Source organism: Acipenser ruthenus, chromosome 3 (assembly GCF_902713425.1).
Source record: "Acipenser ruthenus chromosome 3, fAciRut3.2 maternal haplotype, whole genome shotgun sequence".
Lineage (NCBI taxonomy): Eukaryota > Metazoa > Chordata > Actinopteri > Acipenseriformes > Acipenseridae > Acipenser > Acipenser ruthenus.
The window spans coordinates 18,711,494-18,739,392 of record NC_081191.1 but is presented as its reverse complement, the minus strand read 5'-3'; the positions used below and the strand labels follow the sequence as shown (position 1 = coordinate 18,739,392).

Below are 27,899 nucleotides of genomic sequence, written 5' to 3'. Positions count from 1 at the left end.
TTTTAAATAAACCAGGCTGCTGTGTAATTAACTTTTCTTGCATTTCAACAAAAATACCAACAGCTTTTTTTAAACAATTCACTCCTGCAAGTCGTTCTTTGAACCTTGAGAAAGTCCATTGTAGTCTTTTGTTTCAGTGAGGCAAAATATTTTCTGGTATTCACAAAGTAACTGCCTCAGGAGAACTAATTTTACAGAATCTGCATCCTTCTGCAGTTCATACAAAGAAATGAATCCTCCCATCTATAGCGCTGCTGTCTTCGTGTCGACTCCAGGTTTTTTATTGAGGCATGAGTCGTGTGTGTTTGCACCGTGGGTGGTAAGTCTTATACAGTGGTTTGCAGAAGTATTCACCCCCACCCCCCCCTGCAAAGTTTTCACATTTTATTGGCACCTGAACATACTCCACGACGCTTTCAAATTAGACTTTACATGTAGAATCTACACAAACTACTCCACATTGATAGTTAAAAAAATGCATATAGAATATAAAAAAGTAAGATTTACAGGGAAAAAAAAAGATTAATCTCGGTTGCATAAGTATTCAGCCCCTTTGCTACTGCAGCCCTAAATTAGCTCAGGTCCAAATGATTTGTTTGAAAGGTCACAAAATTAGTGAAATGGTTTCAGCCTATGTGTACTCTAAGTGGTTTAACTTGTAGATAATTTCCCTCGGGTATATAAAGACTTTCAAGCTGCAACTCACATAGTGATCTAACAAAGCAACCATGATGACCAAGCAGCTTTTGAAACAAGTCAGGGATAAAGTGGTAGAGAGGCACAGCAGGAGAAGGATACAAGAAAATTTAAAAAGGCACTGATTATCCCTCTCAGCACAGTGAAGTCCATCATTAAGAAATGGTAGATGCATCATACTACCCAGATCAGGTCGCCCTCCCAAACTGAGCAGCTGGGCAAGCAGGAAACTGGTTTGGGATGTTGCTCTGAAGCCAAGAATGACCTTGAGAGATCTGCAAGGTTCTGTGTCTGAGCTGGGAGCCAGTGTTCACACATCAACAGTAAGCCGGTCCCGACACAAAGCTGGCCTGTATGAAAGAAGCCATTACTCAAAAAGTCTAATCTTAAAGCACATATGGAGTTGGCAAAAAAGCATGTAGATGATACTGCAGACATGTGGAAAAAGGTTTTGTGGTCAGACGAGACAAATATTGAAATTTAAATTCCAAGCCTTACATCTGGTGCAAGCCCAATATTGCACATCACCCAGCCAACACCATCCCAACTGTCAAGCATGGTGGTGGCAGCATTATGTTATGGGGAGGCTTTTCTTCAGCAGGGACTGGGAAGCTTGTCAGGATAGAGTGGAGAATGGATAGTGCAAAGTACAGGTGAATCCTTGAGGAAAACCTGTTTGAGTCAGCCAAGACTGAAACTGGGGAGGAAATTCACATTTCAGCAGGACAATGACCTAAAGCCAAAGGCACACTGGAGTGGTTGAACAAGAAGAGAATTAATGTTCTTGAGTGGCCCAGTCAAAGTCCTGACTTGAATCCAATCGAAAATTTATGGTGAGATTTGAAGATTGTAGTCCATCGAAGATCCCCAACAAACTTATCAGAACTGGAGCAATTTTCCTGTGAAGAATGGGCAGAAATTTCACCATCCTACTGTGCAAATCTAGTAGAGACCTATCCAAAAAGATTCAGCAGTAATTGCTGCAAAAGGTGCTTCTACCAAGTACTGACTTAAGGGGCTGAATACTTATGCAACCAGTAAATTTCATTTTGTACATTTTCTTTGCAAGTTTTGCTGACATTTAACCTTCTCATATAACACTGTTCAGTTTAACTACTACAGCTTTGAATAAAAAAAAAAGTTTGTTTGAAAAACTGCATAAATTATTTATAATTCAACAAAATGTGACATTATTGGTAGGGGGTGAATACTTCTGCAAACCACTGTATATATAATTTTGATCATTGATTTGTTTTATTTTCTTTGATAGTATTTTAGTCATTTGAAAATGTGGTATCTGGCATGCACCTTTGTTTTTCATCTAGAGTTGGAGGGGTTCAAGTAATTATTGACTTAAGGAGATGCTGTTTCTTGGTGAATTTAATTGGTGTGACTGAATTCTAGTACTGGTACAACATTACTGTGTTTGACCCTCTGTCCATGTCTTCAGTTACAGCAGCAGGCAATGTAGGTATCACAACTTAAGTATCTCACCTACTGTGCTAAGAGAAGATAACACATTTTCCACACACAGGTAAAAGTTCATGCCACTGACTGTCTAAAGGGTACCATTACATCACTGCACTTTTGTCAACACAGGTACTGTTCTGATGATATTTGTGAAGCTAACCTGAGGTCTCCTCTTTTCCCTCTAATGTATTTAACCATGTTGGTTATTTTTGAGAGCTTGGTCCTGCATCCTACCATATATCTAATTATCAGCAGGTGTCCTGAAGAAATGTAATGATTGAAAATTGCCACCTTTTCATAACACAGACATATTGTGAGACTAGACTGGCAGTCAATTGACGTGACACAAGGAACTTAATTAAAAGAGTGTTTTGTCATGTAACCTTTCGGGGGATGGGGATTTAAATTAAACTGTTTGTGCTAATCTGCTACCCTAATGTTTTGAAAATACTTCATTAATTAGCATTGTGTATGCTGAAGAAAAACCCTAAAACATCACTGCAAGATCCAACAAATGAAGCTGGAGGACTACACAAAGCCCTTTTGATTTTACAAACATTCTCTCTGCTTAAGATCCCAGCATTTTATTTGTATGCACAAATTCAAGCACCTACGCTTTCTTATGTATGGATGTCACACTGTTTGACAACAGCGTCCAATTGTGAACAAACTTGTTAAGGGCCTTTTTTGGCACGTTATTGAGTATCCTAATCTGGTTATGTGGTAGCTACAGTGCCGTGAAAAAGTATTTGCCCCCTGTCTGATTTTCTGCGTTTTTGTATATTTTTGACACTGAATGTTATCAGATCTTCAACCAAAACCTAATATTAGATAAAAGGGACCCTGAGTGAACATATAACACAAAAATGTTATACATATTTAATTTATTTATTAAAGAAAGTTATGCAACCAAATGCTTCCTGTAGTTGTTGATTAGTCTCACAGCGCAGTGGAGGAATTTTGGCCCACTCCTCCATGCAGAACTGCTTCAACACAGTGACATTTGTGGGTTTTCGAGCATGAACTGCTCGTTTCAGGTCCTGCCACAACATCTCAATGGGGTTTAGGTCTGGACTTTGACTAGGCCATTCCACAACTTTAAATTTCTTGTTCTTCAACCATTCTGATGTAGACTTGCTTGTGTGTTTCGGATAATTGTCTTGCTGCATGACCCAGCTGCACTTCAGCTTCAGCTCATGAACGGATGGCCTGACAATCTCCTGTAGAATCCTTTGATACAGAGCAGAATTCATAGTTCATTCAATGATGGCAAGGTGTCCAGGTCCTGATGCAGCAAAGCATCCCCAAACCATGACACTACCACCATCATGCTTGACCATTGGTATGAGGTTCTTCCTGTGGAATGCAGTGTTTGGTTTTCGCCAGACATAATGGCGCCCATGTCGGCCAAAAAGTTCCACTTTTGACTCATCTGTCCATAGAACATTGTTCCAGAACTCTTGAGGATCATCCAGGTGCTTTTTGGCAAACTTGAGATGAGCATTCATGTTCTTAGTGAGCAATCGTTTCCGCTTTGCTACTCTGCCATCAATCCCATTTTTGCCCAGTGCCGAGGCGAGAGAGACCTGCAGATCCCTGGATATTTTTCTAGGGTTCTTTGTGACTTCCTGGATGATTTCACGCCTTGCTCTTGGAGAGATTTTGGCAGAACGGCCACTCCTGGGAAGATTCACTACTGTCCCAAACTTTCTCCATTTGGACAATATGGCTCTGACTGTGGTTCGGTGGAGCCCCAGAGCCTTAGAAATGGCTTTGTAACCCTTTCCAGACTGATAGGCATCAACAACTTTTTTCCAGAGGTCTTCAGGAATTTCTTTTGATCGTGGCATGATGTGCCTCTAGAACCTGTGTGCTGACAAAGTTAGTCAGATTTATATTGGGCAGGGCTGGCCCAAATCAGGCCTGGTTGTTAACCAAAGTACTCAAACAGCTGACCCTAATTATCCCTTTAATTGGGTTGTTAACGGGGGGGGGGGGGGGGGGGGGGGGGGGGGGCGCAATAACTTTTTCACACCTGAAGATTGTATGTTTGATACCTTGCACACCAAACAAATGAAAGAAGCACCAAACTTTGGTGTCATTTTTTTCTCTCAGACTCCCTCTATATACTACTACAACCCACAAAAAAATCTCACCAAATACAATGTAAAAAATGTGCAGAAAATCAGACAGGGGGCAAATACTTTTTCATGGCACTGTTTATGTTGCACTTGCATGTTTTCATGTAGAAAATTGCTTAGATCCAGTGGTGATGAAACTTGCCAAGGACATTTTTTAAGAGATTATTGATTATAGTATCAGAATCTGGGATAAATAGAAGTCATTTGTATGTCAAACTAAAATGTTCCCATTTGTCTACAGTTATGATGTTATACAGCACGTTTCCTGGCAAAAGCAACTTCATAACTTTTTACTTTAGTTTTTAAAGAAACAAATGGAATTAAATATTTTTTGTTTGTTTTTTAAAATAACATTTTACAATTCAAAATAAAGCTACATAAGTGTATGCTTTTAGAGAGAGAGAAATTATATGGGATGCAGCTGTAGTATCAAGATAATAATGTATACTGTGTGGCACTTGGAACTAATCTCCATGACCCATGGGGTTTGTATATGCCCAGATTTAGATTGTTAACAGCAGACAGACATTGGTCTGGCTAATCAGAAAGTTACAGGTTACATTAAATTTCAACTCCAAAGTAAACCATCCTGCTCCCAATGCACCTTGTCTGCTTAATGTGTGTTGACTGTTTTTGTGTGAAATTTAGGGACTTTTCTGTTACATTGAAAGTTGTGCATCACAAGAGAGCTGCCGCTGTGTGTATTGAAAGAGGAAGTGCTACACCTAATGGTCGAAGAAGGAACATTGTTTCAACAAATTGTATTTCTTTACAGGTGCACCCCTTCAGGGTTTTCCAATGCCCACTTTATGTTGCAGCTATTAAAACAAGATTAGCAGTTAACACACACACACACACACACACACACACATATATATATATTCTTCCTGTTTCATAGCGGCTAAAATATAATACATGTTATTCAAACAGTAACTTTAAGATATCGTAAAGAATGGAATTTAATTGATTACTATAAAATTGCAATTGTTGTCATTGATTTATATCAACTGCTCGTGTCTGAATGGCTCCGGTTCTCATATTTTGGAAGCCAATATTTGTAAGTAATTATCACTTCTAATATAACTGTTGTAACTTTGTATGATCTCGTACCAGTTATTTTTTGGGCAGGATACGATTTTAAGTATACACTGGTTAATATACACCACTCCAGAAAAAAACACAACTACTAGCTTAAACTGGACATCTTTGGCAAATCATATTTTTAAAAACTGTTTTCCCCTTCAACAGAATTAACTGAACTACGAACACCATTTATTTGTCCATGCGCAACTGCAGTCCGCGCCAAGTCATATGCGACTTACACGTAACTCCTAAACTTAACCCTAAACCTAACTCACTAAACTAACACTATTATTTCAACCGTTTGTTTGCACCCTCTAGCGGCTACTACACCGTTTAACTGACGTTCACTGCCCGAACTGAAAGGTAACACGCAGTTATATTTTGACCTATATTTCATAAATAAATTCATAATTGCAGGTCTTTTCCTCACTTTATTTTTCTTAAAATTACATATTAAAGCTTAACGACAAAAATAAAACATGGCAGCATTTTCTACTTTTTAATGTAACTCAGCCAGGTGCTACAGCCACTCAGTACAGTCTCAAGTCCTTTGTACTCTCGTTTCTCTTGCTCCTTCCCGTTATTTATTTGTGTCCAGGGCACGCCCCCAGTGCACCAGCCACCAATCCCAAGCAGACACGGCTTCCCGCTCTCGATCCCCTGAAGTTGCAACTTCTTGTCCCGTGATTCTGCCAACCCAACAATGTTGCAACTGAGGACACTCGCGCGGTAAGGCGTTCGCTGATTGGTGGCGGTTCTCCAGTCTCTGACGTCCTTGAACACCTGCTGCATTGAACTATTGACACTGGGTCACAGAACCTTCCCGAGCACTGCTACAGACAATATAATTACAGTTTTGTGCTTTAGCTACCTTTGTCATTTTGTATGCTGTACGTAAAACGTGGCTATATTCATACAGCGTGTCTTGCTGTATGAAGTCTGTCTTCATGAGAAAAGTAATTCTGAGAAACACATATCATGCTTACTAGAAGTTTACACTTAAGCATGTGTTGAAATAGTTTTTTTTTTTTAATTTAATGAGAAATAATTAACACAGCAATCACTTGAATAATGCCAGACTAACAATTGACAAGCATGACTATTTAATTGTTACCAGACTAGGAGTTGTTGGCATAACTGCTATTTTTTTTTTTTTTTTTTAAGATTATTCTTTACGTGTGATATTTCAGTCACCCTTATCTGTTGCAATGATTATTGCAAAAATACTATCTAAAACTATCCAAAAATGAATAAACTGTAGTATGTCGTATATTAATATTGGACGTCTACATTCAAAATAGCACATATGATTCCTCAAAGGTTTACGTCTAGGGTGAGGTAAGGTTAAGATTGTTGTGGAATAGGATTTAGAATGTGGACGTACAAAAAAAACCAAAAAAACATTTTGGAGCGGCATATAAGCTAGCAGTCTGTGTGGTCCAGTGGTTAAAGAAAAGGGCTTGTAACCAGGAGGTCCCCGGTTCAAATCCCACCTCAGCCACTGACTCATTGTGTGACCCTGAGCAAGTCACTTAACCTCCTTGTGCTCCGTCTTTCAGGTGAGACGTAATTGTAAGTGACTCTGCAGCTGATGCATAGTTCACACACCCTAGTCTCTGTAAGTCGCCTTGAATAAAGGCGTCTGCTAAATAAACAAATAATGGTAGCAATGTGAAAAAATGTTTACACACATTCCTTTTATTGTATTAGTATACAGTTTATATTTTATAAAAAAAATGCACATTATTAAAAGTAACTTGACTATCCAGCTATGTTTCTGAAAGCCTAGAGGGCGCTAGGACCAAGAGGGGTCCTTTTTGTGAGTGTACTACAGATGCGGTACCACAAACAGCATGTGTCATCTTCAAAATCTTGAAGGGGAAAAAAAAATCGTGACTCTTCTGCTGGCCAGAAGGGGCTAAAAATGAGAAATCCCGCAGATCTTAAAGCATCACGTCACAGGACCGGTTATATAGAAAAACTAGACCAAGAGCATCAAGACCAGCAGTGGTACTTAGCCTTAGCCGAACGCAGATGTAACAAACTAGTCTTCATGTGTCTTCAAAATACTCAGTGGAGAGCAACTGTAACCGCAATTTATGATAAGAACATCACGTCTTGAAAAGGATCGGTTTCTCAACAGCTATCGTGCAAGATAAAACAGATTTTTTTTTGTTATTATTATTATATTATATGTTTTTCTGTCCTAACTTTTCATACATGTGGGATGCTGTATGATCCAACTACTCATTGGATTTCTGAAAGGAGTTATATACTTAAAAGTGGACATATACAAAATATATGCAGGTATTTTTTTTTTAAGTATTAGTTTTATTTCAATGATGATTATGTTGACTGCACTTTTCGTTATATAGTTCTCGAAACAATACTGGTAGAATAGATCTGTTTTTTGCTGTTTGTGGTTACTACTGCGAGTAAAGTACCCACTGATGATGGCACTACAATTGTAATATAAATATAATGCTCCTAAATTTACTGCATGGGATTCTGCATGTGAATCTTGTAAACGTTGTATTTAAATATGCATGTTTTAACTTTATCTACGTAACAATGCATTTAAATAAATGTAACTGACTGAACACCTTGTTGAATGTGTGATTAAACCAATTTTTCACACTAAGTAGTTTCAGGTTCTAATTGCATTCCTTGTGATCTCAAACGACGTCTGTCCTGTTACTTTCTTTTTTTCAGCATAAGAAGGGATGCTTTAAAATTCGGCTAAGCGTTTTCCCACACTTCATAAAATGGTCTTTGCAAGAGGTGTGAAGATACGTTGTCTCTCTCCATCTAATGCGTGACACCTTGGAATCGAGACTTCTGTCTGAACTTGCTTTCTGGAGAAGGCTATATTACAACAGAAGATTTGGGGAAAGCACGCTCTCTCTATAAAGAAGAGACACACATTTTCGATTTCTAAGTAGAAGAAATACAGCCGCCCAAATGCAGTTTCGACTTTTCTCCTTTGCTCTTATTTTACTCAACTGCGTGGAGTATAGTCACTGTCAGTCGAATCGCTGGAAAAGGAGCAAGAGAGGTTAGTACACTTTCAATGTTATGTGTTGAGATGAACAGATCTGTGTATGTGTGTGTGAATATAACGCTTGGTTGTTGAAAATTTGCTATTTTGTTAACTCGTAGTGTTGTCAGTTGTATATACATACCGTTTCTGTATCATCTTCTGTGTGGTCAGAATCGTGTTTATTAAACAGCAAAACATACCTATTAACAGACTGTCAGCACATTACATGCGTGAGCATTATCATTTACTGTCTTTTTTAGTGAGATTAGTTGAGATCAGAGTTTAATACCTCTATTATATATACATAGTATAAATTAGGGAAACATTGGCATGCAAGTTAAGATCCATTCTTTCATGGCTGGCATTTGCTGTGTATGAGTTCTAAGTAGGTAGATAACCTGTACGTTTACATTAAACTGGACCACGCTGACTAACTGCTTAAAAGTACTGACAACCCAAAAGAGGTAAACTTACAGTAAAATACTTGCACGTTCATATAGCCTATTCGTGCAGTGATTCAAGCAGCATTTGGTTTAGTAATTGAATAATATTGTTAAAATAATAAAGCATAATGTAGTATTCGTTTTAATGTGGTACAACTTTAAGAGGAATATAACTGAGACACTGTACAAACATTACATCTAGAAATGACTTCAATAGGATGTACCTGGTAATATACCTGCATTATAGGCATTATTCTGTCCAGATATGACTATCATAACGGGGAATTAGAAGAGCTAATCAAATTTAAAGCACCACGAAGAGCTTATCGGGTGTTGAGGCTACTGCAAGCAGAATCTGCCAGTAATGTCTACAAAAGCACGATAAGCAGAATTATCTGTCGGTAACCCCGCTGCACAAAAGCACGCCCAGGTGCTGATGTAGGTAGCCCAATGCAAACTATATTTCCGTGTCATTAACTATTTATTGTCCGACCGTAATGATTCGTTAAACACCGATTTACGTCAGGTACCAGATATGGCCTAATTTACGTTCTTCGCATGGCATTTGACACCACATAGTGTTAAAGTAGAGACAAAGAGAAAGAGAAACACAACCGTTCCAGGAAATCATCAGACTGTTTAAATTCAGTACAGCCGAGCACGTCCTCGTTGCTCAATATCACAGTCGGTGGTGGTTCTGGATACCTTTTAGCTGAGATACATTTGCTCATCCTTTCTGTTAGCCGTAAGAAAAAAAAGAAAAAGTGTTAACCCCCCCCCCCCCCCCCCCCCCCAAAAAAAAACTGCTTTAGTACAGAATTCCATATGAAACCATACTAACTTAGTAACTAGTGAACTTAACTGTTTTCATTAGTCTGATTACTTCTAAGAAGGCGACCATCATTTGCCTAGTTTCCCAGGTGTGTGTTGCTATATCTAAATAGCGCCTTTATTTAAAGCAGTTAAATCGGTTATTCTTTTATAATCTGTTATTAATTATTATACACGTTGTGTTTCGAATTTAGACACTAATATACTAACACATTAAAAAGTATGCGTTTAGAGAACCCAAGTGGTTTGCCTGCGTCACTACAGTCAAAACTAAGATTTCGTTTTAAAACATGCACCATATTTTGCCATCAGTTTTATTTATATGGTATGTTTATTATAGAAATCGTGTGGATAAAAATATCAGGTATGTATGACCCTTGACCTACTGTAAAAAGAAAAAAATCGACATATATATATATATATATATATATATATATATATATATATATATATATATATATATATATATATATTCTCAATTCTGTTTTGCCAAAGAAAGACCGTTGTGCGTGATGTTTGAAATGTCAACCCAGTAAGATGTGCCCTTAAAGTGGTGTGTGTGGGTACATTTTTGAGTAGGCAGAAAAGTGGAATGTCATGTTGGTTTAATTTTTGAAGTACTTTACAACAGATGGTTTGCAGAGGTTTTGCATTTTCGGTGATAGGATCATAAATGCACACAAGTGCCCCTATCTGTACCAACAAAGGAGATACTGTGTCTTTAATTAAATGTGGAACTGCTTACTGCAATGACTAGACAGTGCAGACTTGGTAGTGCTGCTGTGTCTGCCTCAGAACTCAGCTTAAGGATAGGGTTGTGGGAGTAACTTAATGAATGGAGGTTCACCCCCAGTTGTATGAATTGGCCCTATACAAAACCCTAAGCCTGTTTTAATTGATCTAATATTCAGTGATTGGAGCAGTGGGTGTGTGCATAACAACTGGTCTTCTTGAAGCTGATCGATGTAGTGCTTCAGCAAATAAAGATTAAATAAAGATTAAATTGCCCAACAGCCAACAAACAAAACCTGAAGTTTGCTTTCTCACGTTTTCTGTAGTACAAATCTTAAATGCTTTGTTATCCTGCTTCTTCGAACATTTTTCGCTTGTTTAAGTTGCAATAAAATGATGAAAATGCATTTCATACATGGTTTAAAGGGGAACCTCCATTCCAGTTGTACATTCTTCCACTGCCCATCTGCAAATAATCAGGCAATCACTGTGTGCAGTCACATTTCTTCTGGTATTCTGTTTTTGTATTAAGATTGTGTGATCTCAGATGCTGCATAATATACTTTTCTTAACGGGATCAAATTCTTAGCAGAGATGAAGTAGTTAAGTTCATACAGCACAAAGGGACTACTTCACCTAATTTTAAGGATGAACCAAAGCTTAAATAGTGTTAAAGAAAAAGATATGTGTATTGTAATGTCAGGTTTACAGTTTGTCCTGCTGAGCATTCTTTAGAAGGGAACCATGCATACTATGGTAAGCACTGATAACCTTGGATTGATATCAAAATCTAAACTAAGGTGTCCAGGTCTCGTCACTATTTTTATATTTCTTGAAACCTCCTGTTATCATAGTTTTATAATCAGTGCTGGGCTTAAAAGCCTATTGGACTGATTTTACATTTTTTTTCATCTGTACCATAAGTTAATATAACTGCAAGTAGTTCAGGCTGCTCAAACTGTGCAAAACGATATCTATTTCCAGAAACCTATTTTGGTAGCACATTTTACAAATACTGTTTACCAAATTGCTCATTATAATAAATGCTGCTATGAAAGGATCTTGGACTAGTTCTTGACTAAAATGATATTACTATAGTATAATCTACTGTTTAATTGGTTTATATCTGTTTGGGCACTCACTCAGCTTTCTTATTGGCTACAGCGGTCCAAAACCGCAAAACTTTGGACAAATATGATTCTTTATTCAAACTTGGGTCCCACTGCTGTTAACATCAACAAGTATCAATAGTCGTTTCAGTTTAGGGCTCTCAGGAGTCTTGGGCCATAGTACAACAAATACTTACATCTTCAAGCATATGTGCAAATGGACATTTTAGGTTAAGTACGGTCATAGGCATTTGGTGGGTGTCTAATTCTCTAGGTCAGATAAATTGTGGGTTCTTGTGGGTTTCTCAGACACCCTGAATTGCTTAAGTAAATGTGTATACCTTTGTCCTGAGAGAGATTCCTAAGGGCTCTGTACAGAGGCATTTTTATAGTTTAAATATTTAACAGGTTATGTCTAGTTTATTGTGTATTATAAGGAGCCCATGGGCAGCAGTGTGGAGTAGTGGTTAGGGCTCTGGACTCTTGACCAGAGGGTCGTGGGTTTAATCCCAGGTGGGGGATACTGCTGCTCTACCCTTGAGCAAGGTACTTTACCTAGATTGCTCCAGTAAAAACCCAACTGTGTAAATGGGTAATTGTATGTAAAAATAATGTGATATCATGTAACAATTGTAAGTCGCCCTGGATAAGGGCGTCTGCTAAGAAATAAATAAATAATAATAATAATTTTGACGTTTTTCTGTGTAAGGGTTGGGGGGTTGGGGGGATGGGGGGAGTGGGTTGATACATTTAACCTTCTTGTGAATAGTCTACTGCTAATGAAAGCCACATTGCATCATGGTTTACCCACCAGTATCTGATCCTTACTCGTCTTTGCTTTGCGTGCACTACCTCATTTACACCACAGGGGTCAGTCTTGCCACATTAGCACAAGGATTGATCCTGCAAACATTCATACTAGAAGTTGCATATTGGCTAATAAAAAACTTATTTGGCGATGTTAAAACAGACAAAATGTCATGTCGGTAGGAGATGTATAGCAACTACACTTACCTTTACCCACACTGTTAATCACATTTCAGTTGTCCTTTCAGCCAATAAGGTTTGCACAGCTTAGTGGTGACCAATCAGAATACAATATGTAAATTATACAAAGACCATGGAACTCTCTTTGCAATCATCAAGTATACTTGAAGCTCTGGAAAGTTTAATTGAAGACCGTCAATGAATTTGTGCAAACAGACTATGGGAAGAGTTTTCCTCGACATCTGTAGACATTTTGAGATCCACTTGAGACATAGACTCTGCTGTAGATGCTCAGACTGTATCAAAGTTACATGATTTTTACTGTGCTTTACAAAGTTAAAATGCTATTTCTCAAAATTGACATGGTAAAACATGGGGAAAAGTTGGTGAAGTGTATGCCCCAATGCCAATATCATTGGATACAGTTAGTAAATTAAACACAGACACTCCCAGCAGATTTGTATTTTGATAGAGGGAATTATTGATTCAAGGATAGAGATTTGTAGTTAAGGTTTCTTTGGAGAAATATGCTGTCAAGACTGTATTGTTCAGATTCCTGTTGAGAAAATATTCTATCAAGACAACCATGTTCTGTAGCTGTTATGTTTTGAAAATAAGTACAGTTTACAAATCAAACCCTCAATTTCAATGTATCAATTTCAGGAGCTCAGAGATTGTGTTAAGGATATGATGCATTATTTATTTATTTATTTATTTGGCAGATTCCTTTATCCAAGGTGACTGACAGGTGTTACAGGGCAGCACAGGGTTACAATGCAACATTAATACTTAAATACAGTATAGTTTACAGTAAGTGCAAATACTGTAATACTACTAAAATACAATATAAAACAGGATGCAACAAGTTAGGATTACAACAAGTTATATCTACAGTGAAATAGTAGTGCAATAGTGCAAGGATAGTGCATCAGCTGAGGATCCAGTAACATGGTGCTTAGGTCAGTCAAGTCCAGTGCATAATAGGAGGGGAAGATCAAGAGATCTACAAGTGCATTCTAAACAGGTGGGTAAGACTTAAATCATGATGTGAGCCAATTGGTTATTGATTCAAAGGCATGGATTTGTAAAAGCAAATGGCAGAATCGGTACTGAATTTCATCAACAACAAAAAAATAAATACAACTGACTTTTTATGGGATGATGATTGTATAAATATTACTTATCATGTTTGTATTTAATTAGCATGCCTTTTGCAAGATATTTAAATCAAAGTAACTTTTTATAAAAACTTATTGCATGCCAAATCAGAGATAAAACAGGCTAAATATATATACAGAAAGTACTCTCCCTAGTGCCCAATACTTGAACAACCTTTATTTGAAATAAGTGTAATATTAGTAATTTAAATAAAATGTCACCTCCAATACGCACTATGCCTTCTGGTCAGGATTGGTTACCCCTACCCTTACAAGTTTGAATTAATTGGCTGAAAGTTCTGCACATCTCTTGGTTTCAGTGTTGAACAGTCTATACAAAGGCAGAGCTTATCTCCTCCTTGACTAATTCACACATTTCAGTGCACACGATGTAAAATACCCCAGGACAGTGGTTTAAAAATGATGGGTATTTCATTATAAATTAGTTTGCCTTTCTGGTTAAGTATGAAGCCCATTCTGGAATATAAGGCAACTGTGACATTTTAAGTTTGTTTTTATTATTATTAATATTTGGTGGCAAAAAAGAAACAGACCTTGGAGAGATAGTTACTTTGAAGAAAACAGCATGTGATGTATTGCTGAGTGTGTACAAATGCTTATTGCTGTGGATTTTACTTTGCATATAAAACCATGCAGTTTAAAAACATGTATCTTTATCTAGAAGAACAAAGAAACGTGACATTTACATTTCATTTTCAAGTGAAATGTTGTATATGAGATGCATTCTTTGTCATGTGCTGGGTCGATGAATACTTGGTGCATGCTTATACCTATTTGTATAAAAACAGGTCGATGTAAGGATATTGCTTCCAAAAAGCTTGTTTAGCTGGCGTAAAGTGGGACTTTAGCAGTCACAAAAAATGCGTATGTAAAGAATGGTTTTCACCTGCCGCTATGCACCCGCTATCAAATTAGCATTTTGCCATCATTGATCAATTTAAATGGTATTGAAATGTATTCAAATGAAGAAAAGAGCATGGAATTGGGCGGGGATCTGGATTACTAAGCTGGTGCAAACATTATAATGGGCAGCAATGTGGAGCAGTGGTTAGGGCTCTGGACTCTTGACTGGAGGGTCATGGGTTCAATCCCAGGTGGGGGATATTGCTGCTGTACCCTTGAGCAAGGTACTTTACCTAGATTGCTCCAGTAAAAACCCAAGAAAAAAAAACTTATTTATTTTTGCTCCATAAATTATAATGGGCACTTGGGCAATTGCTGACCCTCCAAAAATGTTGCACCTCCTCTGACAAGGTGCAAACCATTGTGGAAGCGAGTAATTAAGAGCTGTATAAAACCACACAGCTTCAGAGACCTATCATTCACCTTAGGATGGCTGCTGTGATACACTTCCTGATGCAGCAACTCTTGGCTCTTGTTGAGGACAGGCAGGAAAACTTTCGGAGGAGAGGAGCAAGGAGAAGACCCAGCATATTGTTTGAGATGGATTGTCCTCGCCGCTTGCCTCTCCAGTGGTGTCAGCTGTGATGTGGATGGCATGCCTGTGCTGTGTTGCGCTTTTGTTCCCCACCGCCGGTCTTGTTGGTTGACTGTCCTCCTGGTAACACCGACAGCATTGACTTGCTCCAATATAAAGGACAATATGGTCTCTTTGGTAACATAACTGATGTTGGCTGAGGCTTTTCCAAATAACTCAGTTTCATGCTGAGTGACCTCAGCCGTAAGGACTCTCAGCTCCTCCTCAGAAAACTTTTCTTTTCTTTGCCGTGCACCAAGAGGACTTTGCTGCCCTTCTGCTGACGTATTTTTTGTCTGGTTTGATTTTCGTGCACCACAAATCTCATACAATGCCTACTGCTTTCTGTACTCCTAACTCACCACACCTCTGGGCTGTAAGTGCGGCCTCTAAATAGCCCGATGCACAGGCGCTGCTCATTGCGACCCTCATTATCATGATTGCAGCTCATTATTTGTGCATGTTGAGTAATTTGCATTGCTCTTAAGCTTACATAGGCCGCAGTGCAAAATAATTGCATGGCCGCTAGGCAATTTGGATTTTGCTGCCGCAATTGTTTGCACTGTGCCTATCCTTACACCAGCCCCGAAATGTCTTCAAACTGCATATAATGACAGTTCAATATCAGCTAAATTATATTATGTCAACCATATATATTGAATCAAGATGGAAAAACAAACAAGGGGAAAAAAAAACCTGACCCATTTCCCACCCTGCAGAATTTGTCCCGTAGGTTCACATTATGGAGCAACAAATGTAGTTTTGGTCGTGCTTCTGTAGTCTTTGACAGACTACATTTTGTCATTGAATGCACTGCCATTTTTACTTGAATACATTTGTTTCTATTGTAAGCTTTTTGTGAGTGCATTTTAGTGAACTTGAGACGGTATTTGCCATTGATTTCTAATTGCTCTCAAGATGGTCACTTAAGGAACATACAGTAGTTTTGTCTGAGTGTAATCTGAGGCTCATTGGGTAAAATAACATTAGTCTGGGCTACTTAAACACACTCCGGAGGTCTTAAGGATGTGAAGAAAGAAAAATATTGGAAGAGATCAATTGGATGTGGCTGAATACAAGCAACATCACCTGAAAAGGAAGAGAGCTCGCCAAGGCTTGACCTGAACTAGAGCTCAGCATTTAGGATTTGTGTTCCTAACCGATCAGCTGCTAGTAGATTTTCCATGTACAGTTGTTTTGTGCCCACAATTGTACAATGAAAAGGTCCACTGATTCCTTTGGCTTGAACTGAAGTAAAAAAAACAAACAAACAACAAAAAAAACAACATTCTTTGTCCTTATTAGTTGCAGTTGGTTCCTTTTAATTGCAAAAGTCTTAACATTTTTTCACAACTCTAAGCTCTATATTTTATCCATGTGAAATTGCTGCACCTCTGTAAAGTAACTTTGCAGATGTTAGTATTAACAACGAATGGGCCTTTTTTATGTTTCATACGTGTCTGATAAAATATATTGTCATATTTTCATGTTCTAAAAAAAATAGAAAAACTTCCAAAATGTATATTAAAAAATATATGAATACTCGCTAATAACAAATGGACCCTCTAACACATTATTGAGTTAATTCTCTTCTTTCCATTTTGGTTAAGTGACACAAGCCCTGTTTTTTTAAGTTGTACAGTAAATAGTTACAGCATAACCGACCGCAATAATATATCTCACTAAGCAAACTTAATACCAAGAAACACACAACTTAAGATATTTGAAAATTAAAATAGTTTTGATAGCCAAATCATATAAATCCCTTTTTTAACCACAAATGCAGCTTTGTTTTTTCAATTGGCAAATAGGACTTTCTTTTTAAATTAGTTTTTATAATGCTCAACCATTGTCATCATAGCTTATCCCATATGTGCCGGTAATGCTAATTCTTAACAGATGTCTTAGTTCCAGGCTACATTTTACCACACTGTAAAAGTAAATTTTTGGAAATGTGAAATAAAATTGACTAATTATATACATTTTATAATATGGTAGGAAACTGGAAAAAATAGTGTTCTGTCTTGAGATAATAGAAACTTCTGTAATATTTACCTACATTTTTCTTTGTATTATTGTGCATCAGTAGCAATTCTAACGTAATGAGTTTTTATTTTAAGCTACGGAGCATGGCGAGCCAGTTTCCTGCTTCTCATTTTACTGAGCAATACACTTTTTACTTAGGATTCCTTCCAAGATGTGTGTTTGAGAAAACAAGAAGCAAATCATTAATAAGATTATATTGAATGACAAAACAAGCAAGAGTTGATTAAATATTGACAGGCTAGTCTTTGGAATAAAAAACAGACTAAATGGAACTGGTACTTTTAAAGACATTAAAAAACATGTATGATGCCTTATCACTCTCTCTTTTACAGCATCCTTTATTTCAACTGACTTTTAAAACTCCGAAAGGATCCACAGAAGCTTACAGTATTTGTAAACTCAGTTGCTTTTCTGCAGGAGAATCCGCTCCTAACCAACATGTCATCAGCAAGCGCATTAAGGCTCTGTGTGTTATTCTCTCATGTTGCTTCTTTTGTTTCGGCCGCTCAGTCAAGTGCTGGGAAGCTGAAATGGGAGTCGACCGCTTAGAGTCTGGAGGAAGGGCTGCCCTCAGCATGGATTCTCTGAGATTTCCCCATAAAATTTTTTTAAAATGTGAGTAGGGGGGGTTTCCTTACCTGAGTGCTGAGCAGTTCGTATTTAGTTCTGCGGGGTGTGTGGCAGGGCTGGAGAGGCTGGGCTCTTTCCCCCAGCGCAGTCAGACGGGCCTTGTCTCAGCTGCTCATTTTCATAACTTTTTCAATATTTGGGGGGTAGGTGGCAGTGCATTCATGGTTTGGCAGCCTCGTATTTTTTTTGGGGGGGGGCTCATAGCCACTTCCTAGCTGCGGCACTGGGATGCATGTAACTGTTCATGTTTTTCCAGCCGGCCTCACGCAGGTAGCCTTTGCGCACCCACGGACGAGGCCTCCTGCCAAATTTATTATTCACTCGGGTCCCTGAGCACCAATCACAGTTCACTAAACCATCTGCAATTGCAATCAATAAATCTCATCCATGGCAGATTCTCTGTGCTGAAATTAAATGTTTTTGTCCACCCCCTACTGCTGTGATCACTGGATGTTCCTGAGAGGCATGTTTACTTGACTTTCTCTGCCATTTATCTTTATATATATATATATATATATATATATATATATATATAGAATCTGTCAGACCGCATATTGTTCATATTGTTGAAAGAGTATACGTTCATTTTGTATATCTAAATTGGAAGCATATGCCAATCTAATACTGTATGTAACAATTTTCAAACTGTTCAATTTGCACTATTGAGCTTGTCATTGGCTACGCTGTGCAAAGTCAGCAGACTTTTGTCTCCCCCTTATACCCCCTAAAGAGGAAAAACCTTTCACCTCATAGCTGAGGAAAACCATGACCAACATTGCACTTGAGATCTGGAAACTTTCCACAGTGCTGGAGGGGAGTTGAGATCCCAACCCAGATGATTGTGAAGGGGTGAAGTGACACAGGCTTCTTATGCAGACTTTGCAGGATTTTCATTCAATACGTAGATAACGCTCTAGTGTGAAGCTCCTACAGTTGCTCGCTTCAAACTCTCTTGCTTTACATGCTCTTTAAGCCTGATATCAGTTATTAACTGATGTCTAACTTGCTATTTCAGATTTTTCACTGTATCTTTATGATGATTCTGTATGACACATGCATCCACAATGTTTAGAACTCACATGTATTGCATTGTTTTCACTGTTTAATGTATTATGCATTGTTCCTCACTATCTTGTAAAGCGCTTTGTGATGGTGGTCCACTACGAAAGGCGCTATATAAAATAAATATTGATTGATTGATTAATAAATAGATTAATCACTCAAGTATTGCCTTGTGCATTTATTGAAGACTATACTAAAAGGCATACTAGCCCAGTTGTTGGATGCCAAGTTGAGGTGGTAGTATGTTTTAAACAATTGTATTACAGAGAACCTTGTTAATGAGGCAACAGTGTCCTGAACACCATTAGTTGAGTTACTAAATGACTTGAGACCATGCAGAAGCAGGTTCTTCACACACAAGCCCGCTCATCTTTTTTGTTCATTCCAACTGTATTACTCTCCAAAGTAATATGAAACTGAGAAGCCTGTTGAAAACACAAAATGTTTATCTGTCGATCGGAAATATTTACTTACTCAAGTCACACTGGCTCTGTCTCGCAGTGCAAGTCTCTAACTTTCTACAGATGGACACAGTTTTTCATTTGTTTTTATGGGACATGTAATTATGCTTACACACCACATCAAAATCGGACTCAGAGGAAGTGTGCTGGTCAGATATAATAAAATGTCTCAGAGCGCAACTTGTCTGTAATATAAGAGTATAGGGTGGATTTATTTAACAGCAATGTTGCTGTTTTTGCCTAAAAAGTTACCAAATGCCCATTTGTCATGTTTTATTTGACCAATTCAGCTTTACACTCTGCTATGTGTGAAAACTTTTTAACAAATAAAGACGCTGTCTACAGTACAAGGCAAAAGAGGTTCATAATTAGTTTTCTCTCATTTAGCTCATTATCTTCTACACTCTCTTAAAAGAAGCCTAAGGCGATGTGAGGTTTTCCAAGATCAAGTATCTCAGTTATTGGAGTATGAGGGGAAAAGCTGAAGATGAAATACTTGGAATTACTTAAGTTCAGAAACATTATATGTGAAAAATTCTAATCGTTTTTAAGCTGTCTTCATATACCAAGGCATGTATGATGAGCAATTGAAGGTATTGATCTGAAGTACTGTTAGGCTGATGGCTATAGGTAACAAGATACCGTTGTAACAGATATCCCTGCAAGACCCCGATCCTGTGGTCCACAAGTCACTTAACGTTTTGTGTGTCTTTCTGGCTGAGCATATTATTTTCTTTTTAAAAGGCTGCTGGTGGTCTACTATGATCATTGTTCCATATGAATAATTATATTAGATGTATAATAATTGTGTAATTATATTTGCAAGATATAGGTATAATAATGATTAGTAAAATGGTTGTGGCAGTATCAGTAAAAGGAAGAAGAGTGTATGGGTTTATATGACACCCTCACACTTATTTATCCAAACTGAACCTGGTGTGAGGCAGGGCACCATTCTGACAACACCAATCTGCGGGTTTCAGGTGTATCAGAATACACATACACGTGTAAGCAGGAATGGAACTTTCAGTAAAATAAACCCAGTGTACCCAGCCTAAAGGTTGTTAAAGTGAATGAGTTTTTGAAGGTACCCACTTGTTTTTATTGTACTTAGAACTTCTGTTGTCTATGGTATTATTGTGTTAGGCAATGCAGACGAAAACTGATGAGATGGTGCGGCAAAGTGGTCTGTAGTGCACCGGTGTAGCGGTGATGCAGTGATTAGGAAAAACAGTCCAACAACAGTTCAAGTTTTAAACAAACACACAATCACAATTCCAATAGTGAGTGCTCCTTGGTGCAAGTGGTGAATTACAGTGAAACAGTAGTTTAGTGTAGTCTGGGTTTGATGCAGGCTGATTAGTGATAGCTCCCGGATTTACGTCTTCTATTAATTAATTATAAAGGTGACAATGATTAGACAGACAGATACAATGCAAAACACAATGCAAAATCCTTTTTACTCCCGGTCGTTTCCATAACCATAACAGAGGAACAGATCGTTTGGCCACACCCCCTGATATACCTTCAGTCACACCCCCTTTGGTAGCGAGTGCAATCACGTCTCCTCCAATCAATGACTGACACATCGCCTACAGCAGTAGTATGTAGTATTGTGCCTTTGCCCCATTTTTGGATGGCCAACTTCGACTGACCCTGGAATGAACTGTCAAACCATCCAGTCCGGGGCACACTGTTCCTGTTATACAGCGCCCTCACAGGTCAGGAGGGAGATTGTTGACTCGGATTCATTCTCTGTCTGTCACAGGTGGTTACACAATACTTGAAATCGTGAGGAAGGTTTTACTAATTGGTGTAGGAATTTAACATTCAAACAGTACCTTGTGGGTCTTAAAAAACAGTGGTAGGAAGATGATGTAAATCTGTAAATCCATTAACATTTCTCAAATTCCTTTTCCTACCGTTATGCATTTGTATTACATTTTGGCTGACTTTTCTTCTACTTGATATTGTTTTATTTGAATAGCTGCCAGCTCCTTCGAAGCAAACTGTCTTTCACAGTATAAACAACTGTCAGTGATATAATAAATCTCACATTTCTTCATGATATTAATAAAAAACAAAACAAACAAAAATAAAAGGTCACATGTATGTTTATGTGTTTGCTAACAGCTGTATTCCACAATACTGTATTTTATGTACCCATGTCTGTCTTTTTTTTGGGGATGAATGCATACTTTAGAAGACATGGATATCATTTCAAACTCTAATGGCGAAAGCCCTGCAGGTTTTTATGAATCATCCTTTAAAAGTATACCTCATTTTGTGTTTTTTTTAAAGCACAATCCAAGTTGTTTTGGTATTTGTATTAAACAGGATCAGTTTCAGTGTACATATAGATTTCATCAAGGCCCTTGTAAAATATGGGCAAACATGGCAGGTAATAATAATAATATATATATATATTTTTTTTAAATCAGGTAAGTGTGACTGATGTACAATCCTCAGCATTGGCTGCCATTCAGCATTTCACATGGGCCTTGGTCAAATCTCCACAAATGGTTCTTCAATACCAACTAATTGAACAGTCTTTGGAGAACCCATTGTGCCTTCTCAACATAACACTGGTCCAAGCACTGCTCTGCTTCCTTTGAAACCATCAATATTTTAAAGAAAGGATAAGAAAACATCAGGCTTTGGTTATGGTCATGATTTGTTTGGTTTGTTTGTTTTTACAAAATAATAGGAAATCCACAGAGTCCTGTAATCCATAAAACAAAGCCTGCAGTACATTTTTATTCAAAAGTATAGGATCCTACCCGGCACATAAAAGTTAAACTCCAGAGAGAAATGTTACATAGTAACGTATGCACAACAGAAACATTTTTTTTTTTTTAAGTAAACTTTGCCTTGAGTTTTTTTACAGCAATAGAATAAGTGCTAACAATGAGGTTGCATACTATTAATTACTTTTACTCACATTATTTTTGAAATGGAAACATATAATGCAATTATCAGGTTGCAGAATGATTTGATATGTTCTTCATGCACTTAAACTCTGGTTTATGTGATGTGAAGGTTCACTTTAAGTGAAACAACCTACATAAAGCAAAAAAAAACTTAAAACATTGGTCTTAACTTTTAATATCTGTTATACACAGTTAATGTATACATTTTTATTTAGATTTAGATTTTTTTTCATCATTGAACCTTGTTATACACTAAGTTTGTCAAATGTACTTTCCTTGGCTCTCTCTAGATGGCAGCATGAAACCATGGTTCCCTCTAGTGGACACAACAGAGAATGGCAATGAATTTACTAGATTGTGGCCTTTTTGGAGATAATTTTTTTTTAGCAGACAGACCTCTGGAATTCAAAACCCAGAACAGAAAAAAAAGTTTACTGTAGCTCCTTGTTTTGTTAAAATTGGTGCTCCTATAACTTATGCTTCATTACCCCCACCTATATTTATTTCAAACACATTTTTCTGTGATATCATTGCAAGTAGTTTATACAACTTTCATATGAACTCTGTATAATCCTCAGCTAAGAGGTAGCTGGCAACTGACCATGTAGGCTTTTAAAGATTATTTTTAATATAGAATTCCAGTCTTCAGTGGTGTTCAAAACCATGTTAAGATACAAAAAATATATACTCTGATAAGAACAGTGCATTTTTCTACAGAATGAATTATATGGAGTATATACATATTTTAAGCACCTCTGTCTGCAAACTGTGACAGTTAAAGAGGATCTGCATGCTCTTCATAAAGTTACAGGTTCTTAAAAATAGAACACAAAATAATTATTCATCAATTTACTATAAATGGCAGCACACAATAAAACCTTATACAAAGTGTAATCTATAAATACAGCAACCACAACAACACAACAAAAAACTTAAACTTAAAGGGACAGGTCTTAATAGCTAACAGATCACAAGAAGTTTACTATACTTTATCAACAATTTAAAAATGCTTTATCAGTTTATGGAAAATGAAAGGCCCAGGCATAAAACATCTCCCCCTGTCAGCCTCTTCAACAGGCTGGTGTGCTTTAGTGTTATATCTTCATTCTCATATGTGGAAACCAACCCATTTTATGGTTCTTGCCCCCTGTAGCGCTGTCCACTCTTGACCCTGCAGATGATTTCAGATCTCCCACACTGTCCACAGGGGGGTGTCAGGCTATCTTGTTTAGGGGTTAATGAGGTATAACTGTGCAATGTGGTTCACATACATGTTACTTGTAGGGGGTCAACCGTGGAAGGAGGAAAAGTTTAAGAATGGGTCAGTTAACATCTTAGGTGGAGGAGTGTCTGTTGGGCCTTGGTTCTCTATTTCCATGGCAAATCATTTGTACATTTTTAGACATATAGAGCTGTTCTGTTTGAAAAAATATACTGTAATTTGTCTTGAAGGTGTACATAACATAATACTGTACTGATAGATCAACATGTTTCCCTTTTGTTTCTACAGGGTATTTCAATGTTAGGATCTTGAACGATACGATCTATGCACTTCTGCATTTTTAAAGACCTAAAATAGTTCAACCAAAATAAATGAGTGAGGGTATTATGAAGTTAGAATAGATGCAAGTTGTAATAGGTTTATTTTCAGTGTACTGTTAATATTTCTAGTTCCAGACTATCTAGGTGATCTTTTAGGTCAGTTCTTCTGTGATGTTAATCTTGTGATCTAAAATGAAGGGAGCATACTAAATATTATTATTGTAATTACTGCATTTGTTGTGTAGCATTGCTTGCAATTTGATTAACATTTACAGTTGTTTATGATACAAAGTATCTAAATTCTTCTGTGCTCTACAGCATCTGTCACTGTATTGTAATTTAGACAACTAAAGCAAGGAGTAATCCTTTTGTCATTCGTGCATGCATTGTTGATGATAACCACTTGATGTGTTATACCTCCCCAATGATGGACAATTACACTGGGCATGTGGGAGCAGCAACAGTGGGAGTTTTAATGTATTTTCAAATTATAAGTAACTTGCTTGAGTCTGTAAAACTCTGTTTCACACATTCATAACTTACTGTACAGGTGTCAAAGCCGTATATGCAATGTATGGATGAGCAGCACTGAAATGTTGGGAAACGTGGAACCTTTAAGTTGTTTTCTTGCTCAATGATCAACCAAACTGCAGCCTGCTTGTAAAATCAGGGTTGTTAGTTAAAGATATGACTGTTGTCACAGTGTTAGATAGACAGTTACAATTACAACCAAAAAAAACCTTACACAAAAGTAAAACCCATTATCAGGGATATTATTTCGGAAAATGACGTATCTATGTACATAATACATAAACAATACAAACTGGTAGTGATACAAACAACTCTCTGGGAAAGAGCACTGGGAGGTACTACAGTATTTAAATGTTCTGTAGGTTGAAATAATATTATTTGGGGGTTAAATACAATAACCCTCCATGTGGTGTAAAAAGTATACACATTAGGTTCCAGTGGTATATGGAATTTTTCCCACTTCAGAGCAAAAAGTCTCATAACTCACTTGCGGCTTTGCAACTCACAAGCCCTGAGGCTTTCTTCTCACTTATAGGGTAATTTCCATATACTGCAGCATCCATTTAGAATTGTATCTCTCTTTACTCCTTCTTCTTTTCTCCTTTCTTCTGGTATTTGACATATTTGTTGAACAGATCCTGCATAATAATTGACTTGGGCTTAAATCCTATCAATGTATGTGTCCTGCTAAGGTTAAACGTCACTATGGAGATGGTGATGGTGCTGGAAACATAAAGCGAACAATAAACTTTATAACCACCATGCATATAGTATTTTGTATGTGCTAACACAATAAAATGAATAATGGAGCTGGATCAGCCAGATTTTCTTACAACAGTTAAAGCTCTTTACCTTAGAGATTGACTATTCCATTACATTTAATGATTAGGTGCATAACAGATCTAGAACAAGCTTTCAAAATACAGCCAAAATAGATTTTGAATTGAATTTTGATTGATTAAAGCTGCTGAAACTCTAAAGAAGTTATTGTATGATGTCATGACCAATTTCAAAAGGCTTGTGTGTATTACAGTACCACCAGATTGCAACTCGTATGGATTTGTGAAACAACTACAAATTTGTACAACACAAAAAAGCCTGTTTCTAAATGATCTTGACTGTGGTTTACAGCTGTAGACAGTCAAACCCTTCTTCTTGATTTGTGCCTCAAGGAATGGGTGGGCATTTCGGACAGGCTGCACTGTTCAAGCGGTTTATAAGCGGAAAATGGTTAAACAAAGGAAATGCAGTTTTAAAAGAAAATGGAAATTCTGACATACTAATTTACAACAGGTGTGGACCAAGTTCTCTTAACAGTTTATATGGTTGATTTCTCTATTGTTTATCCATAACAACAATAATAATAATAATATTAATAATAATAATAATAATAATAATAATAATAATAATAAACATTTATAAATAGGAGAGGCGTGGAGATCAGGAGAAATGGAAATAAAACAATGACAAAGATTCAGACACATAAGCAAAGACGTTTTACAGTTCCTTTGGCTTTCCATTAGAAAGTGTTATGGGTCTCAATCTCATTTCAGAGTCTCTTGATCTACATGCAAGAGTACAAATGAGCAATTTTGATTTACATGTTATTTTAGCGAGAGAAATTATTCTTCCAACTGCAAATCACGCAATAATATTAAAATTGCAATGTATCTGTCAGTATTCCAGTTTAGACTGGCAGAACTATTGATATTGTTTAACTGTATTATCTGTGTCACATACTTCAAAAACCAAACTATACCGTGGACGGGGGCTCCCAGGGGGCGGCTCACAATTGGCTGAGCACCGCCTGGGGGCCTGCGCCTGCTGGCTTGCCTGTAAACTGCCCAGAGCTGCGTTGTCCTCCGACGCTGTAGCTCTGAGGTAGCTGCATGGCGAGTCTGCAGTTTGTAAAGAAATGGGTGGCTGATGGCACGTGCTTCGGAGGACAGCGTGTGTTCATCTTCGCCCCTCCCGAGTCAGCGCAGGGGTGGTAGCGGTGAGCTGAGCCTAAAAGTAATTGGACATTCTAAATTGGGAGAAAATAATAAAAAAGAATTGGCGACGACTACATTTAAAAAAAAAAAAAGAAAAAAAGAAGTTGATCAAATCCCAAATAAATCCTTTCCAGGTGATTTTTAAATAAATAATGTTTTTTTTTTTTTTTTTTAAAGAAACAGCTAGATGATTAGCATGACAAGTTTTGTTTGATTGATTGTGCAGTATACTGGATGAAATGTTACAAAAGGATTACACTGGATTTTCATAAACATTTCAAATTTAATACTGATATGTGAGCAAAGTTTCAATGTAAAAGCTTTACTCTTTGGTTTACAAGGGGAGTGTTTAGGCTTCTCGGCTGTGTTGAAGGACATAGCACCAAACAGAGAAACCGCAAATGCAGCCTGCCTTGGCCACTGATAGTAAAGTATAGCTTTTAAATAGGGTGACCAGAAGATGTCCCGGTTTTTGTAGCTGTTCAGTTCTGGCGGGATTTAGCCCAGACAGAGCAGCGAGAGGTTGCAATCATCTGAATCCACCAGGTTAAACCACATCAATATTGTCAATAAATAGAGTCTGATGCAGTAAAAAAAGAAAGAAAGAAAAATGCCAAAACGTAAATGTATTTTTTAATGATTTAATGTATTATTAAAATAGCCTATATTTCAATGGTTTAATTAGTCTTATCAATTATTTAACAATGTGTCCCGGTTTTGAGCTTTGAAAATCTGGTCACCCTATCTCTAAACCTTTAGGCTACTTTGTATGCTTGCTTCTTCTTGTTGGGTCAAAGACGCTTGCCAGGACATACTTGTCTAAGAAAGAATTGCTTGGTGCAGCCTTTTTATTGCTGGGAAGTTCCGCAGTGTTTATCCACTAATAAGATCTTGAACATATGGTAGGGCTTTGTGACTTGTTGACATGCAATCTGCACAGCGTTTAAGTGTGAAAAGGCTATTTGCGCACAATCATTTGGCCACACACTTCCTATAGCGTGAGGAACAGTTTCTTTTTGTCCTGTGTCTGTTTTTATTAATCTCATATCTAATGCTTTCAGGTCGTAGGACAAAAAATAAGTCACATTAAGTTCAGTACACATGGTAATTCAATTGACACATAAACCAAAGAATAAATATGCAGTACATCTTTCTCTGTGTCATCTTTTTGTAATTTTAGTTAATTGCAATTAAAGTGTCTGTTTTTTGGTATTTTGTGTTTACTTGTGGTATTCTGTACATTTTCTGAAAGCTGTTAAAGGGAATGCAGGGAGCATGCACCGCTTTGTTGGTATTTTATATTGTGTTTTTGGCCATTTTATTGCCTCTCTGTGTTGTAGGACTCTGCCTTTTTGTAAGTCATTTTAAATACCACATAAAACTATCACTAAAACAGTTAAAGTGATGTGTGGTCCTTGTACAAACATGTACACTAGGAGGTACAGGCAAGATACCTATGGACATTTACTCTACCTAGTAGAATTTAATAGGAACAGTGAATTTGTTTTTTAATTTG

The 27,899-nt window shown here is 37.3% G+C and overlaps 1 protein-coding gene across 1 annotated transcript in view; it reads left to right on the top strand.

The window, feature by feature from the left end:
* The first annotated feature begins 7,259 nt into the window (after positions 1-7,259).
* The window catches only part of LOC117394283 (R-spondin-2-like), a 64,247-nt gene continuing 43,607 nt past the window's right edge, over positions 7,260-27,899 (top strand). Inside the window, exons 1-2 of the mRNA XM_033992401.3 lie at positions 7,260-7,697; positions 8,103-8,445. Coding sequence (XP_033848292.1) covers positions 8,352-8,445 — 94 coding nt within the window. The 5' untranslated portion in view covers positions 7,260-7,697; positions 8,103-8,351. The remainder of the gene's footprint in view (positions 7,698-8,102; positions 8,446-27,899) is intronic.